At 44.5% G+C, this 17746-nt stretch overlaps 1 protein-coding gene across 1 annotated transcript in view; it reads right to left on the bottom strand.

The window, feature by feature from the left end:
* Positions 1-5748: 5748 nt before the first annotated feature.
* LOC128343964 (olfactory receptor 2G3-like) overlaps positions 5749-17746 on the bottom strand; it is a 32602-nt gene continuing 20604 nt past the window's right edge. Inside the window, exon 2 of the mRNA XM_053293403.1 lies at positions 5749-6708. Coding sequence (XP_053149378.1) covers positions 5749-6705 — 957 coding nt within the window. The 5' untranslated portion in view covers positions 6706-6708. The remainder of the gene's footprint in view (positions 6709-17746) is intronic.

The following is a 17746-nucleotide window of genomic DNA, read 5'->3' as shown; positions in this document are numbered from 1 at the left end:
TGGAAATGAAATAATGTATACAGATGAAGGAGGGAGGGAGGTAGAGGGATAAAGAGGTGTAGAGTGGGTGGGGGAGGCTGACTAGAGTAAGCTATTGGAGAGAAAATGATCAGGCTGACATGTAGACAGAGAAGGGAGACAGGAGTGAATCTGGCTTTCTTTCACAAAGAACATGAATGAATGAAACACCTTGACTCTACATACACCTATATTGAATAAGAAGACGAAACATGAAGCAGACGCAAAGAAGCCTCATGCAGTTAGAAACAGTGTGTTTTAGAAGGAGAGGAACCAGAGTGTGCATGTGAAAGTGAGTAGTATGGAAAATAGGGAACAGGGGCAGGGGAAAGGTGAAAATAGATCAGTCAAAGTTGGTTACATTATGGTCAATATAAATAAGAGAGAAAAGGGGGAAGGTGACCCTCCCCTACTGATTCCTACCAGGTCTACTGCAACCCAGCAACTTGACTCTGCCTCTGACTACAGAGATCCCCAGATAGCTTAGCCAACTCTAAAGGGCTTTCCAGTGAGCAAGATAACTGTTTTTATGAGCATCATCTGAGGAGGAATAGTAGGCAGCTGATGATGCTGTTACATCAGCAGCTGCTGACAGTTTCAAGGAAATTACCTGGAGAGCTGTCATGGAGCCCTAGGGCAAACGACACATTACACAAAGTCCTGAAAGTCCATTTCCCTTGGAAAAAGCACCCTCAAGATAGGATGACTTGCATTGCAGAAAAGAGGGAAGAGAATACTTAACTCATACAGGAAAAAAGAGGATAGCACCAAACCAAGGAACAATGAGGAACATAGGAAGCTGCCATATACTGAGTCAGAACATTGGTTCATCTAGCTCAGTATTGTCTACCCTGATTGGCAGTGAGTGGCTCTCCAAGATTTCAGGCAGGAGTCTCTCCCAGCCCTACCTGAGATGCCAGGGGGTGAACCTGGGATCTTCTGCATGCAAACAAGTGGATACTCTTTCACTGAGTTATGCTGCCACCCCCTAAGGGGAATGTCTTACAGCACTCACATGTAGTCACCCATCCAAATGCAAACCAGGGCAGGCCCTTCTGAGCAAAGGGAACAATTCACGCTTGCTTCCTCAAGCCCAGCTCTTCTCTCCAGCAAACCTCCAATGGTGTTAGGATACTTCTTTTTATTATGATGATGATGATGAATGCTGCCTGATATCCTGACTAACACTATGCTTACACAAACATGTCCCACTAGGACAAAGCTGTTGTGCTAACTAGTTACACTCTCAGGAGCTGATATTAATCAAAATTTTCATTTTGATTTGAGGTCGAATCAAATTGCAGACTCCTCAGACTGATTCACCGAAAGCAGCTGGTCAAGCCAATGCTATAGGGTTGTGCACAAACTATTTGTTGCAAACCAGTTCACCTCAAACCAGGGCTGGTTCAGAAGTTTGATCGCAGAGTGGACCAGAGGCAGTTCGGTCCATGACCGAACTGAGCCAGTCCCAGTTTGGATGAACTGGCTTGCAATGGTAAGGGGTGGCTGGGAAGGACCATTTTGCATGACATGTGAGGACACCACACAAATGGCCTCCGTGCATGTGCGGAGACTAGAATCAAGCTTCTGCTGAGCTGGTGGTTTGGTAATAGTGAGAGGAGTGTGCTTGGGGCCACACCAGGAGGGTGAGCGGTAGCACCAGCAGCCGCACTGGCTGGGTAAGGAGCATATGACCTCTCTTGCTGCCACTGCCCACCCACTCCTTATCTTTAGGAGAATCCCCCACCCCAGAAAAACAGGAGAGCTGATCTACCAATTGGGATTGACAGGTAGAACAGCCATTGATGCCAGATTTAGCATGTCAGCCTGCCACAGAGGACAGATCTACCCAGATAGACAGGGGTGTATCTCGGGTAGGGCAGGCAGGGCACGTGCCCTGGGCACCACTTGAAGGGGGGCACAATTTTTTAAAAATAAAAAATAAAATAAAAATGGCCACCAAACACAAAATGGCCATCACGCTTGCTCAAATGGCCTCTGTGAGGCCCTAGGCCATGCCAGGCCTTGCAGAGGCCATTTGAGCATGCGTGGTGGCCATTTTGTTTTCAGCGGCCATTAAAAAATTTTTTTTAAAGGCCATCACACATGCTCAAATGGTCCCTGTGAGTCCCTAGAGGCCAGTGGGAGGAGGGGAAACCTTTGCAGACCGCCCACGGCCTTTAGGAAGCCCCCCGAAGGGGCTACAGGTAATTTTTTTAAAAATAATATACTATAAGTCACTGTACACATATTCAGTTTGGTGCTGTGTACAGAGAATCAGGGCTTGTGAATACTGAGCTGAAGCTTATGAGCTAGGATTGTATTCATTTGCTCTTACTTTGCTTCTTGTGATCAGTGAGTTAAATGTGATGTCTTCATAATATGGCTATTAATGGTGAGTTTGTCTTTGAATCAGTGTGAAATCCTTGGTATTAAGGCCCACTGGGAGTTTCTTGCTCTCTTTCTCTCATTTTAACTGTCTTTCTGAAATACTAGAATATATTCCAAGCAGTGACACAGTTTACTCTGCATATCCTTTAATTATTTTCAGAGTATCTGGGAAAAGTCAAAGTCTCCATTTATTTTTAAAACTTAAGTAATGGTGATGCTACAATGCATAGTAGAGAATTAGACAGGCACTTCTGTTTAGTTTTCCAAGTACACCTCCACATAGTATTTGGGTATTTCATGAGCCCCAGCATACTGAAATTTGTAGTTTCCCAGCATTTTTTGGTCTGGCTATGTCCACTGCTAAATAGTTTTTGAAATATTAAAAGATTAACAAGCTTGACTTGTATTTTTCAGCTGATATTATGGTAAAGTTATCTGAAAGATGGGTGTCAGATGTTTAGACAGGGGGCGCAATTTCAGTGCTTGCCCTAGGTGCTATTTTCCCTAGATACGCCTCTTCAGATAGACCTGTCCTCCGAGGCAGGCTGGTGTACTAATTCCAGAGTGGAGGGCTGGTTTACCTCCCAGTCTCAATTGGTAGACCAGCTTTCCCTGGGTGAAAAGCACCATTTTGAGGTCCAGTTTCCAAGAAAAATGGGTCTCAAAATGGCACATGAATCAACCGAATCGATTCGGGTCGTATCAGGGTTATTCTCCTCGACCTCGAATCAGGCCCTCTAGTTTGAGGGCAATTTGAGTTCAGGGTTGAATTTGTGAATCACCCCCAATTCAAATCAAATTGATTCGATGACTAATCAGATAGCGCATCCCTAACCATTACATCATTTTACTTTATCTTTCTCTCTCATCATCTTTCTCTTTCTCTCTCATCTCTGTTATTTATTTATTTATTTGTTTATTTATTTATTAAACCATTTTTATACCACCCAAAACTTACATCTCTGGGCAGTTTACAACAACATAAAAACAAAATAAAACATTCATTAAGACAAAAATGGGGCGGGGGGACACACACACATTACAACAATTTAAATATTTTAAAATAAAATTTTAAAACAGCATTAAAACCAATTAAAACAACATTAATTAAAAGCCTGGCTGAAGCCTAGTCAATTACATGTCTTTTTATTTTATTTTATTTTATGCCTAGACCATTGCCTAGAATTTAATGAGTTGTTTTTAGTTTGTTTTCTTGATGAAACTGATCTCATATCCTTTATATGCCAAATAAAGCTACTTGATTTATTAAAATTAGCAACTCATGCACCCCCTCAGACTAAGTTAACTATTTGTCAAAAGGTCCCTGCGTGTGCAGGAAAATGTGCTCTGTAACAATACACAGTATATTATGATAGCAAAAAATCCAAAACATTTCATAAGAGCATAAGAAATGTCCTGCTGGATTGGACAAAGGGTCCAGCTAGTCCAGCATCCAGCCTCACACAGGTACACATCTCAGAGTATCCAGCCCAGAATATGAGAAAACACATCTTGAATTATATTTGTATACTATTTCCATACTTTCTCATCTTTGTCCGTGTGTGTGTGTGTGTGTGATTTTTAAATTTGAGTCTAGCATTTAATAAATAATCTCCATTGCTGCAGCATTTTAGATGGCTTATTTGACCTAGACTTTGAGGATAATAGTTCTAATTACATTTTCTCCCTCCATATCCATGAGGACAGGATAACCTCAGTCCACAACTATTCTACTTTGGAAGAGTGTCCAGCTTCTGCATTATCAAACCATGGGCCAAATGTAATTAAGATCATAACACTGCAATCATTATTCATATTAGGCACAGCAAGACTTCCTTCCCCTATTGTATGCATTCACCCTTAACACAAGGTATCACCCTTAACACAAGGTTAATGAACTTATGTAAACATAGTTGAATTGTACTGATCTTTTATTTTATTTTGTAAGATGCATAATGTAAAGTCAAGAATAAAAAATAAATTTGGGAAGTATTTTCCCTGTAACTTGTTTATCCATTAAAATGTGTAACCATTAAAAGTGGTGTGGGCAGAGGGGAATGGAGGATGACCCAGTGTCAACCTTCAAAGTGACCATGTGGCATCCCCCAAAGATGTTTGGTAAGTGTATTGATTTATTTACTCCCCAAAGCACTTAAAACAGTTTGGAAAGCTAATGTGGTGTAGTGGTCAACCACTACACCACAGCAGCTTTCCAAACAACTGTTTGGATTTGGAAAGACCTGGGTTTAGCTCCCTTCCTCGGCCATAAGTTTGATGTTTGGCCAGTTGCCAACAGGACTGTTGCAGCATTATGGAGCTACAACACTGTGCCCTGGGGCAGCTGCAGACCCAGAAGGCAGCCCTGGCATGGCGAAGAACTGTTGGGTGGGAGAGCAGCACTACTGCCGGTTTCCCCCTCTGGACTGCTCTGCACAACTGCTGCTTTTTAGCAGTGTCAGGGCTGCTTTCTGAATCCTCAGAAACGGCTTCCCCAGGGCACAACAGTTGTGGCTGTGTAACACTATGCGTCGTGTAGGCCAGTGGCTTCCTCCGTCAGTGGGGTGTGTAGGGCGTGGCAGCAGGCTCCATCCCTGACTTGGACATGTTCATCAATTCTTATGTGCAACTCTTCTATGCAATTTATTTTATGTAAGAGTTAGATTTCTATCCCACCCTTCTGAGATGCTCAGAGTGGCACAAGGCCCCTGTCCTATTTTATCCTAAAACAACTCTGTTCTATGCACATAGACATGCCTGCATGCCAGGATTTCTGCGCAGTCCCATCTGGAAGACTACAACTATGAATGTTTATAGTTGTCTTCTCAACAGAAGTTACCACAGTGGCTTACACAGTAAAACAAACAATGAATAAAGTGGCTTCTCTGCCCCCCAAGGGGATCACAATCGGAAATACAAAGGGGAAGAGATTATTGGTGCTGGCTTCTGGGGCTTCCCAGAACATAGCATAAGTTTAGAAGATGGGGTTCCCTGCCTCTCAGTTATTCCTGTTTCCTCTTCCATAGAGCCCATTCCTTCTCTTTTAGTGGCTGGCCACAGGCTCCTGAAGTCAAGCATTCCATTACTAATGTGGGAGCCAAAATTAACATCACTTGATCTCCAGCCCTTCTGTGAAGGTCCAGGTATCTCTGGCCAAAAAGGAAGCAATAACCAGCCATGGAATGAATCCCAGCTACTTGGCAACAAGCCTAACTCAATGGATTATTGTGATGATGATGTAAAAGGAATGGCAGTATTAAAACACACTCTACCCTAAAAACTGTCATCGAAGTGCTTAATTCTGAGTTGCTAATTCTGTGAGTGAATTTGGAAGTCATTGGACTAAGCTGTTGAGTTCCTGTTGATCAGTCTTCTTAGAGCTCTGTGTACTTCTTTGTTCCTTAGGGTATAGATGAGGGGATTAAGCATGGTAGTGACAGACGTATAGAACAGGGACATCATCTTGCCTCGATCACGGGTGCTGGAATTGGATGGGGGCTGAATATAACTGCAGATGGCTGGACCATAGAAGAGCAATACTACAACCAAGTGAGAGGCACAGGTGTTGAAGGCCTTGCGCCTGCCCTCCGCTGACCGAATCCTCAGCACAGCAGCCACAATGTAGCCGTAAGAGATTATGATGAGGCCCAGAGGTACTAGAAGGAACAACACAGTGGCAACAAAGAGCCCAGCCTCGTTAAGTGTGGTATCAACACAGGCCAATTTGATTAAGATGGGCACCTCACAAAAAAAATGATCCACTCGGTTACGTCCACACCGTGGCAGCCTAAGAGTCATAATGGTCTGGGCTACTGAATTGCCGAAGCCACTCACCCAGGAGATGGCAGCCATTTTGAAACATAAAGAGGGACTCATAATAGAAGTGTAGCGTAATGGGTGACAGACTGCAGCATAGCGGTCACAGGCCATGGCAGCCAATAGAATACACTCTACAGAACCCAGAGCAAGTGATATGAACAGTTCGGCAGCACAGCCAGCATAGGAGATGGCCTTGCTTTTGCTCCAGAAGTTCACCAGCATCTGAGGATCAAGACTGGTGGTGTAACAGAGGTCCAGGAAAGAGAGATTGCTGAGGAAAAAATACATGGGGGTGTGGAGGTGGGGGTCCAGCCGTGAGACCACAATGATGGTTGTGTTTCCTAGTAAAGTCATTGTGTAGCAGATCAGGATGATGGAAAAGAGCAACATCTCCAAATTTGGACGGTCAGCCACACCCAATAAGATGAATTCTCCTTGGTAGCTTTGGTTGCCTCCTTCCCATGATGCTTCACTGTACATAATCTATAAAAAACAGGAAGAAAATGAATAGATGACAAGCAATATGAAGTGGAAACCGGTGTGAACAGCTTCCACAAAAGAAATATGGCTATGATTTGTCCAAGACTACCTCATGAATCCCATTCCTGAGTCCTGGTCTCCAAAATCTAGGTCTAAGCTCTATAGTGAGCAGTGCTCTCTATTAATAGGGAACCAGGAACGCTTTGTATGAGAGGAGAATATGTTGCCTGGTATAGAACCCTACATCTTGCAACAAAAACTGTGGGGCAGAACACCCCACAATCTTATTTTTATTTATTTAATTCATTTATATACAGACATGACATCACAATGATGGTTGTGTTTCCGGGTAGAATAATGTGTTTTTATCTATAATGATTTAATCTTTTTATGAATTTTAAATGCATTATGTTTTATGTTGTAATTCTGTACACCATCTAGAGATTTTTATACTAGGCAGTATATAAGTTCAATAAATAAATACACAAACATAAATAGCAGATCAGGATGATGGCAAAGAGCAACATCTTCCAATTTGTATGGTCAGCCACACCCAGAAAAATGAATTCTCCTTGGTAGCTTTGGTTGCCTTCCTCCCATGATGCTTCACTGTACGTAATTTATAAAAACCAGGAGAGAAAACAAATAGCAGACAAGCAATAGGAAATAGAATCTGATGTGAACAGCTGACATAGAAGAAGTACTGGCTTGTCTGAGAGCCTGTGATTTGTCAAAGTCTACTTAATTCCTCAGGTCTAAAAAAAATATAGGTCTAAGCCCTAGTTAGTGGGTCGTGCTTGCTATCAAAAGTGCTGGTGGATCTGTGTAACTGTGAACCAGGAATATTCTGTATGAGAGTATGCTGTCTAGGGTTGCGCATTTTGTATTTTTTCTGTTTTAATTTGTACCAATCTGAATCAACCCCATTTTGTATTTTGTCCAAAATTAAGCCTGCCGAATCACCCCAGTTTTGTTTTGTATATGAATTAATTCAGATTTAAAAATGGGTCACATGGTCAAAAGAGTGGGTGTGGGTTATAGTGCCCAATGAGTGGAAGCTACCACAAGAGGTTCAAAGGAATTGGGCAAACTGCTGATTTTTGGTGAATTTTTGAAGCTTGCTTATCTTTCAAATTTTCCCCATAGGGTATGATGGAGGTTTCAGGAAAAGTATAGCTTCATGCGGGGGGGGGGGGGGCATGGCCCAGAGTGGAGTGTGGTTGGTGGTAGTGCCCAGTTGGTACAAGGAAGCTACTACTATTTTCTCAGAGGAATTTGGCAAAGGGCTGATTTTTTAAGAATTAATGAAGTTATGCGACTTTCAGATTTTCCTCGTAGGGTATAATGGAGGTTCCTGCAGTCCCATAACTCCACTTGAGGGGCACTGGGGTGGCCCAGAACAAGTGGCGGTGTAATGCACATAGGGTGCCAACCACCCACATGGGTTGCCAACCCATGAAGTATGGGGTGTTGTTGTTCTAGAGGTGTTCTGAGAGTAGATTCTCTAGTAGCATATGAGAGTGGATTCATGGTTTTTCATTAAAAATCTCATTTGCTACCAGAGAATCTAAACAACACCTCAGAAACAACAAAGCCCAGTACCCCAATAGGTTAGCAATCTAGGGGGGTGGTTGGAACCCTCTGTGCACTACACCACCACTCACTTTGGGCCATCCCAGTGCCCCCAAAGTGGAGTTATGGGGCTGCTGAAACCTCCATTATTCCCTATGGGGGAAAATCTTAAAGATGCATAAACCTCAAAAATTTCTAAGAAATCAGCCCTTTGCCCTATTTGGAATCTGGGTGCACCACCCTTGGGGCACTGCCACCCAACCCACTGTTTTGTCCCTGAAGCCCCACATAAACAAGTTGAAAGAGTGAAGAGAATGATGAACAACAACGACACTTAATTTGTTGGCACAATTATTTGAGAATTTTGCAGTGGGTGTGAGCCTGCCCCTGTAGCACTAGCACAGCAGCACAACCCATTTGGAGATTCAAGCAATCTTTCAATAAAAACACTCCCTCCCCATGGAACAGTGACCAAATGTCATTTGAAAGAGTAAGATAGACCAATGAACTGCCTTGGTACTTTGGAGCAGCTTCAAATGTTCATTTAACAGAAGTGGAGTGAGCCGTAGCCCAAACAAATCAGCCTACTGTTCAGAATTATTGAGATTTATCATCACTGCATTTAAGGAAGTGCAAAACCATGGATCATTGTTACAGGAAAGAGACACGCAATTAAGATTCCTGGGGATGTCAATAGATTGACAGGAGTATTCCTCACCCCCCTCCTTTTGTCTCCTGTAGTCCCATGTGGATGACCTGTCCCTGCAATGGCAAAAGTTGTGAAACACTGGTTTAGACATCATGTCTCACCAAATAACATTGTGGCCTAAATTACATTAGACTGCTCAACTTGGGCAACAAAACTTATCTACAACTATAACTCATAAAAATCAGAAGAAAAACAAAATAACTCTTCAAAAGACCCCTGAACAAGTCAAGAGATTCTTTCTTAACCTTTGTAAAGAAAAACCTGTGTAATTTCATAACTTTCCTAACCATGGCTTTTAGCAAGAGCTTTGGAATTGCATTGAGCTCCCAAAGATATTTGGGTATTTCTGTCTCAAAATGCTGTCTTCCAAATCCCTTTGCAAGGCCAGTTTGCATTTCAATCACACTGAATGCAACACATACTTAACTAAATCATTCAATCTCAAAAGCTTTTTGCATGTCTTATCTTCTGCTAATCACTCAGTGCCTCAGCTGGAGTGGAGAGAGTCAGAGAAGTCAATTTCAATTTCAATGATTTTCCGAAGCATTCTGTCCGAAACACAGTCATTTCGATTTGGAAACAAATATCTCTGTTTTTTAATTCTTGATTTTATTTTGGTTACAAAACCTCCAAAATTGCCATTTCCGGGCACAAAATGTTTTGTACCTGAATCAAAATGCACAAGCCTAATGCTGTCTGGCATAAAACCCTACAAGGACTGTGAATGGAAAAATCCTATGGGTCATGGCTGACGTGTATGCACAGTCCTGAGGAGATTCTTATTCTTTTCTGACAGGGTGTTTACTCCATCTGTAACTAGGGGGTTAAGCGGAGTTAAGGCAGCGATAATTCTCATTTATTGGTGGTCAAGTTGTTCCACAAGAATAGCACAAGTCAAGTCCATAGTATTTGATATTGCACACTTTAACTCATATGACAGAATTACTACTAGTCTGTTACACCATTAGAAAATTGAAAATTAGAAAATAAAGAAGCCCGGTTTCTCCCTATTGTGAGAACCTGCGGGCGAGCTCAGTGGTTCTCTGGTGGCTAGCCCGCCAAAGTAGCCCTCCCCTTAGCCTAGGTTAGTGGAGTGAGTGCTCCGCTAACCCGGGTTTTCCAATCATGTGCTGCCACGGTGTGGCTCCATGCCATGAAGACACATGAGGAGACCCCTGCCGGGAGGCTGCATGCAACCATTCGGGGGTCTCTCCAGGATCCCATGCATGCTTGCGTGGGGCATCCTGGATCTTCCGGGGGCCACACAGCCCCTGATCCCCGCAGCCCCCGCTGGCTCCATGATGGAGCTGGCAGTCGTTTGGGCAACTTAGGACCCAGGGCTGCCTGTTGATCATCTGCGGAGAGAGCGGGCTAAGTCCACTCTCTCCACCTAACCCCACCTGGTGCTTCACACCAATTGTGTGAAGCGCCTCACTGAAAACTAACAGTGCATAGGATGATACCTTTCTCAGGACCAACCAAACCATCATTTAAAAGGCAAGACATTTTCAGGTTCATCAATACTCTTCACCGGGTTGGATATTAAGTCTCCCTGTCTGGAAAAAGCATTTGATAAACCCCCAAACTTCCTAATTTATCTAAGACCATTTTGTTGGTCCTAGTTATTACCATACGGTTATGTTTCCCTTGTGGAACAACATAACTCCTAAAATGTTTGACTATGTACTATAGTTGACCCTTATAAAGGGCCCACATATATTGTCCAAGTCCTTCTGTTTCTTTTAATATACTTTTAATTCTTTTAATATACTCTTCTCCTCTCTAGCATAGGGAAACCTTGATTCTGTGTGAATTTCCATCTAACATCTCCCCACTCCATGTGCTTGTATTGGAAGGCAGGAGGGATGGAGCTGAACACCTTCTCTTCATCTCCTCTTCCACCATCTGTGCCTCTCCCTTCCCTTCCTATCTCCATGCAAAGAGGAAGGCAAGGTGGTTGCTCTGGTAGCTGGCTCTTCTTGTGCTTGGGGCACTCGGCTTCATGCCCAGCAGCACTGCCCACCTCAGTGAAGGGGGTGGGTGGGCTATAAGTGGCCCAAATGCTCAACAGCAAACCAGCTGGCAGGCTGAGTGGAGGGGGCAATGGGTGATCCTCAAGACCGGTAGCAATCCAGCTGACAGGCTCACTGGAGAGGACAGTGGTAACAACCCAGGAGAACGAGATGGCTAACATTCGCCCACCACAAAAAAGGGTTAGCGCCCCCCCCCAGGGCGTAACAAGATTGGAGTGGGCCTAGAGACAAGGTTTTAAAATGGGCCCCTCCCTCACTGAAACTCTGCTCATGAAGTAAAGAAATCTTAAATGAGGCTGAATAGTGGCAACAAAAAGCATAGTTATATGCACACACACACACACACACACACACACACACACACACACACACACCCCTATGTGCCACAATAGAATATCATCCTAAATTAAAGGTTTTGTAAATTGTGGACAATGCAAGTCATTTAATGGTACTAGAGAAAGACATGCTGTTCTGGTAGCTCCAGGTCTTAACACTCACATCAATTTTGGAGGATGAATGCAACTGAAGGAAGCCCGAGAGGGTGCACGGCTGGGGGAGTCAGTCATGTGACTTGCCTCTGGGAGGCCCCTAAGGCAGTGGGCCCCCAGTCAACTGTCTCCCCTTGCCCTATTATAGTTATGCTCCTGCCCCCCCTCAAAGGAGGCAGGTTAACCTCCCCCACACAACTTTAAAAAAAAATGCATGGCAGCAAACAACAACAACAAATATTTATAGACCACTTTTCCACAAAAGTTTCCAAAGCGGTTTACACAGAAAATTATAAATAAATAAGATGGCTCCCTGTCCCCAAAGCGCTCACAATCTAAAAAGAAATGTAAGACAGACACCAGCAACAGTCACTAGAAGTACTGTGCTGGGGGTGGATAGAACCAGTTACTCTCCCCCTGCTGAATAAAGAGAGAATCACCACATTAAAAAGGTGCCTCTTTGCCCAGTTAGCAGGGGTCAGTTGATGCAAAGAAAAGAAAAGTTGAGAGGTGAAGTACTAATGCACAGTTAAACCCCACCTTCCAAATTTCACAGGGTGGCAAAGATGCCACAAGAAGTAATTACAAAGTGAAGGAATTTTGAAAATAAAGCAAGTGATGTGGGCCAAAGATCCAGTCCTAACTGGAAGTGGAACCTAGCAACGACCTGGGCAAAGCACACCAGATATAATAAAGGTGTACTTTTGATTAATATGCCACCTAATGGCACAGTGGGGAAGCAATTTGCCTAGGGAGCAAGAGGCTGTCAGTTCGAATCCCCACTGATATGTTTCCCAGACTATGGGAAACACCTATAGCGGACAGCAGCGATATAGGAAGGTACTGAAAGGCATCATCTCATAATGCGCGGGAGGAGGCAATGGTAAACTCCTCCTGTATTCTACTAAGAAAACCACATGGCTTTGTGGTTGCTAGGAGGCTTTACAGACAGGGCTTCTACTCTAAATCTCCTTCAGAAGAGAGTGTGTAAAAATTTTTTAAGTATGTTAATTAGTTTTAAATGGCTTTTAATTGTCTTTGAATTGTTTTTCTATTGTTTTTAGCACTGTGTTTAAAATAATGTGTGTTTTAAGTCTTTTAAAATTTGTTGTACACCACCCCAGAGCCTTTGGATGGGTCGGTTCATAAGTGTAATAAATAAATAAATAATATAAAAATAATAAAATGTGTCAATAACTCCCAGGAGTCAACACTGACTCAACGGTACAATCTTTCCTTTTTCCTTTTATGATTAATGACTTCCAAAATGGGAAGAGAGTGTTGGATTCCTTTAGACAGCATGAAAAGATTTAATTATTAAAATGAGGGAAGGTTATGGGTGTGAGTCAGGACCTGTAAGCTTGTGCCCCAGATCTTTTAAGTACCTAGTAATGCCTCTGGCCACAGTCTGTAGCTATTTTAAAGTCCACAGTGCCCCAGACCAACACAACGTCCAGGGCCTGTAAGGGGCGAAATAGCTGTCCCTGGATCTGGCTGATAAAAGGAGGTCTGCCACTGTTTTTTAACTTTAAAAATGGTAAATGTTATAAAAGATTTAAAAAGCCACCACTATACAATGCTGCAAGGAAAGCCTCCCCCATCTCCAGTTCTAAAAATATGAGACCCCTGTATGCACTTGATTAAGTATGTACTGGTTTGGATAATATTTTTCCAGATCATGTAATCAGAAGGTAGATGCACCCTAAACACGCTAGGTGTGGCATCTTTTGTGGACATCCTGATGCCCTCCTGGCATATCCTTTTATTGCCAGGGGTCAGGATGGGGGCTATTCGTCCAAAGAAGCAGCTCTATACATGACCTTGAGAGCTTTTCTACACAGTGGTTTATCCCATATATTTTCAAGCTCCCACCTTACTTAACTACAGGCATTCTCACAGGCTGTGTAAAGCCTGGGCTGGACTCTGAATAAACTCATTGTCCCTCCTTACGAATCTCCTTATTTCGTATGTCTTGGTTGTGCAGTTTGTAGCCCCTAGACCTTCTCAAGACACTCACTTCTCAAACTTACCTCTGGCTTGGTAAAAGGTAGGCAGCTCCACTTCCTCCAGATCTGTCACATGTGCTGGCTAAGAGCATCTCTGAAGCATCTATCCCAGGGAGAGGTCCATCTTTACATTTCATTTGCTATGTAAACCTCTTTGAGAATTCTTGTTTTTAAAGCAATATATAAATAGTCATTGTCATTGCTGTACCTCTTGTTGGATTAGGTCTGGAGAGACCTCTCTCATCCCGAAAATCTGGTGTGTGGGATACTGGCTTGGGTTGAAGAGTGGCTGGAGTGACAGAAGGTGGCCAGCAGAGAGAGGAAAAGTGAGAGACCCAGAGACACACAAAGAGTAACAGCCAAGGAAAGGAAAACAGAAGAGACAGATAGAAATAGAAAGAATGGAAGGAGACAGGCAGGTAGAGGGATAAAGAGGAATGTAACAGGGATAAAGGGAAGGCTGTCCAGATTACACCATGATGGGAGAGAAAATCATCAGATTGATGATTCTTGCTGAACTTCACAAAGGATGTGAATGAAGAAAAACCTTGGCTCTACATATATAGACTGTATTTTAAAAAAGAAAGATAAAGCAGACACACAAAGAAACCGAATGCAGCCTTTGCAAGTTTGACAAAGAACATGAATGAATGAAACATTTTGCCTCTGCATTTATATATGGTAAAACAAGAAAACGATAGAGGTATACACAAAGAAGTCTAATGCAGCCTTATGGTTAGAAGAAGGGTTAAGAAAGGAGAGCAACTGGAATGTGTGATTGGGAGAGAGTAATAATAAGTGAAAAAGGGATGGCAGAGAATGGCAGAACTGGAGAGAGCCACATAGTGGTCAACATTAAAGATGAAGGAAAAGGACTAGGCACTCCTCACCCCCTGACTTCTACCCTATCTACTTCAGTCTAGTATCTTGGCTATTTCAGTTCAGCAGTGTGTCCCATAGTAGTTGCAAGCTTCTACTGAGATCTTTCCACAGCATAGCCAATGCCAAATGGCTTTGTCAGGTGCGGATGGGAGCTGTTTTTATTATCAATATACTGGAAAAGAAGAGCCTTAACCCCTTAGTGTCTCCAGCAGCTGTTGAAAGTTGCAAAGAAGTTGCCTGGAGAACTGTCACACAGCCCCAGGGAATCAGATCCTAAACTTTGTAATTAGGGATAAACTGCACATCACATTGCAGCCAGTGTAATGAAGACGCAAAGGCCCCTTTGCTTTTGCAAAGAATCCTTGGGAGGGAGCAGAGAAAGATGGGACAAGAGGGGAGGGAATACTCAATCCTTCAAGAACAAAAAGTGGAAGGCAGCATCCATTTTCATCTTAACAAATAACTTTAAAAAGTAATAGGGAAAATTGGTTATGTTATGTTATGTTATGTTATGTTATGTTATGTTATTTGCAGAAGTGCTAACAGACAGCACTTGTGGATCAGGTCCAAGGCCTATATCTAATCCAGCATCCTGTTCCCCACAGTGGTGCTACTGAAAAGTCCACAGGAAGAGGTGAGGGCATGTCCTCTCTCCTGCTGTTGCTTCTGGGCAACTGGTATGCAGAGGTCCCTGTGGCTGGAAGTCGTGTATAGCCACCAGACTAGTAGCCATTGATAGACCTGTCCTCCATGAATTTGTCTAAGCCCCTTTTAAAGCCATCCAAGCTAGTGGCCATCACCACATCCCATGGCAGAGAATTCCATAGCTTCATTATATGCTATATGAAAAAGTACTTCTTGTGTTGGTCCTAAATTTCCTGGCAATCAGTTTCATGGGATGACCCTTGGTTCTAGTGATGTGAGAGAGGGAGAAAAATTTCTCTCTGTCCACTCTCTCTACTCCATGCATAACTTTATAAAACCCTACCATGTCTCCCCATAGTTGCTGCTTTTCCAAACTAAGAAGTCCCAGATGCTACAACTTTAATGAAGAATTTGCCTTTTCCACAGCTGCCACATACTGAATCAACACTTTCAATGAGCTGTGCACCATGACCAGATCTCGCTCCAGGTCTCAAATGGAAATTTCCTTGAGCGATAGTGTTATGCAGTGCTGAAAAAACTGGAATTAGATCCAATCTGAATTGATTGCATGAATGGGCAGATGCACTGTGGGATGCCCACTTTTAACTGGGACTTTTCTGGATGGTGACTGATTTATAGCAGCTTGGCAGTTGCAGGGTGTTCCGATAGGAAACTGCCCTTCCCAGATTTTGCTCATGATGAGTAGCCACCAGGCGAGCCAATGGCAGTAGACAAACCTCTCCAGATTATCTTAATGGGCAAGGGGAATCATAGTGAAGAAGACATTCTCTTAAACACGCAGGGCCTAAGTCATTTAGGGCTTTATAGGTTACTAGTGGTTTTGTAGCCCATTGGTTAACGGGCGCTAGTGGAGCTCTGCGCTCCAGACGTTCGCCGCCATTCCCTCTCCCGCCACCCCCCGGCGCCCGGGGCTCCGGCCGGGCCCGCCACTCACCGCTGCCCGCGGCTCCGGCTGGGCCCGCCACCTACCGCCGCCCGCGGCTCCGGCTGGGCCCGCCACCCACAGCGGCTCCGGCCTGGCCCACCGCTACCCGGGCCCACCGCCGCATTGTTTTGTTTGCCGCCTCGTCCGGCGGCCATCCTGGGCGGCCAGAAGCGGCCGCCTCAAAGAAGCCTGGTAAGCGGCGGCACGGCCAGGCCTCGGCCATGGCTCTGCCGCCTCCTCGGCTGCGCCGCCGCCTCGGCCAGTGTCCCCCGCCGCCGCTTACCCGGCTTCTTCGGGGCGGCCGCTTCTGGCCGCCCAAGATGGCCGCCGGGTGCTGGCGGTCCTGCCTCCCTGGCTCCTTCTGGCCATGCGCTTCACGCATGCCCAGAAGAGGCCAGGGAGGCACGGACACACGCTTGGTGTCCGTCCACGGACGGACACCAAGCCTTTTATTAGATAGGATAACAAGCACCTTGTGTTTTCCCTGGAAACCTTTTGGTAGCCAGTGTAGTTCTTTCAGTACAGGGGTAATATGGTCTCTCCGAAATGATCCAGAGACCAACCTGGCTGCTGCATTCTGTACCAACTGCAGTTTCTGGACTATGTACAAAGGCAGCCCCACACAGAGTGCATTGCAGTAGTCAAGTCTGGAGGCTACCAGCATATTTACCACTGTTTTGAGGTAATTTATCTCAAGAAATGGATGCAGCCGGCATATCCGCTAAAGCTGATAGAAGGCACCTCTGGCTGCCACCTCAACCTTGGGCACCAGAGAGAGGCTGGGATCCAGAAGCACCCCCAGACTGTGTACTTGTTCCTTCTGGGGAAGTCTGACCCCATCTAGAACAGGCAGATCAAAGTCGCCTCTGGAGTTCTGACCCCGCACAATAAGTAAAGGTAAAGTGTGCTGTCAAGTCGGTGTCAACTCCTGGCGACCACAAAGCCCTGTAGTTGTCTTTGGTAGAATTCAGGAGTGTCATGCCCCCACTCGAGGACACTGGAGAGGAGTGGGGGGCAGGCGACTTACTAGAAAGTGGGGAGGCACCTGAGGAGGAGCAGGCTGGTGATGTGAATGGGGAGGTAACTGAGACAGGCCAGGGCGAGTGTTTGGCGCAGGAGGGGCCAGCAGGGCCGGGTGACCCTTGGAGAGGAGGGTCAGGATCTGAGCCAGAGTTTGAACGGCCACTATCTCCTAGAGGACGCAGACGGGGGAAACGTCAGCAACTGATGAAAAGAAAGCTGAAAGGGAAAACCAGGAGAGTCACTTCGCTCCAGAGTGCATGGAGTTTACTCAAAACCACAATACTAGAAGCCCAGTTAGATTGTATACCCAAAAGGAGGAAAGATACCACTAAGTCCAGGAGGGAAGAAGACTTCCTTCCGAAATTGGAAGGCCTGTCCAAATGAAGAGAACAGAAAGGAACACAAACTCTGGCAAAAGAAATGCAAGGTGACAATAAGGGAGGAAAAAGAGAGTTTGAGGAACATTTAGCCAAAAGTATCAAGGGGAATAACAAAAACTTTTTTAAGTACATCAGAAGCAGGAAACCTGCCAGGGAGGCAGTTGGACCATTAGACAATGAGGGAGTGAAAGGGATTATTAGGGAGGATATGGAGGTTGCAGAGAAGCTGAATGAGTTCTTTGCATCTGTCTTCACAGCAGAGGATACTGAGCATATACCTGTTCCTGAACCAGGCTTTTTAGGGATGGAGGCTAGAGAGCTGAGTCAGATAGAAGTGACAAGAGATGATGTACTAAA

This window comes from Hemicordylus capensis, chromosome 2 (assembly GCF_027244095.1).
Source record: "Hemicordylus capensis ecotype Gifberg chromosome 2, rHemCap1.1.pri, whole genome shotgun sequence".
Lineage (NCBI taxonomy): Eukaryota > Metazoa > Chordata > Lepidosauria > Squamata > Cordylidae > Hemicordylus > Hemicordylus capensis.
This window is presented reverse-complemented; position numbering and strand designations above follow the sequence as displayed.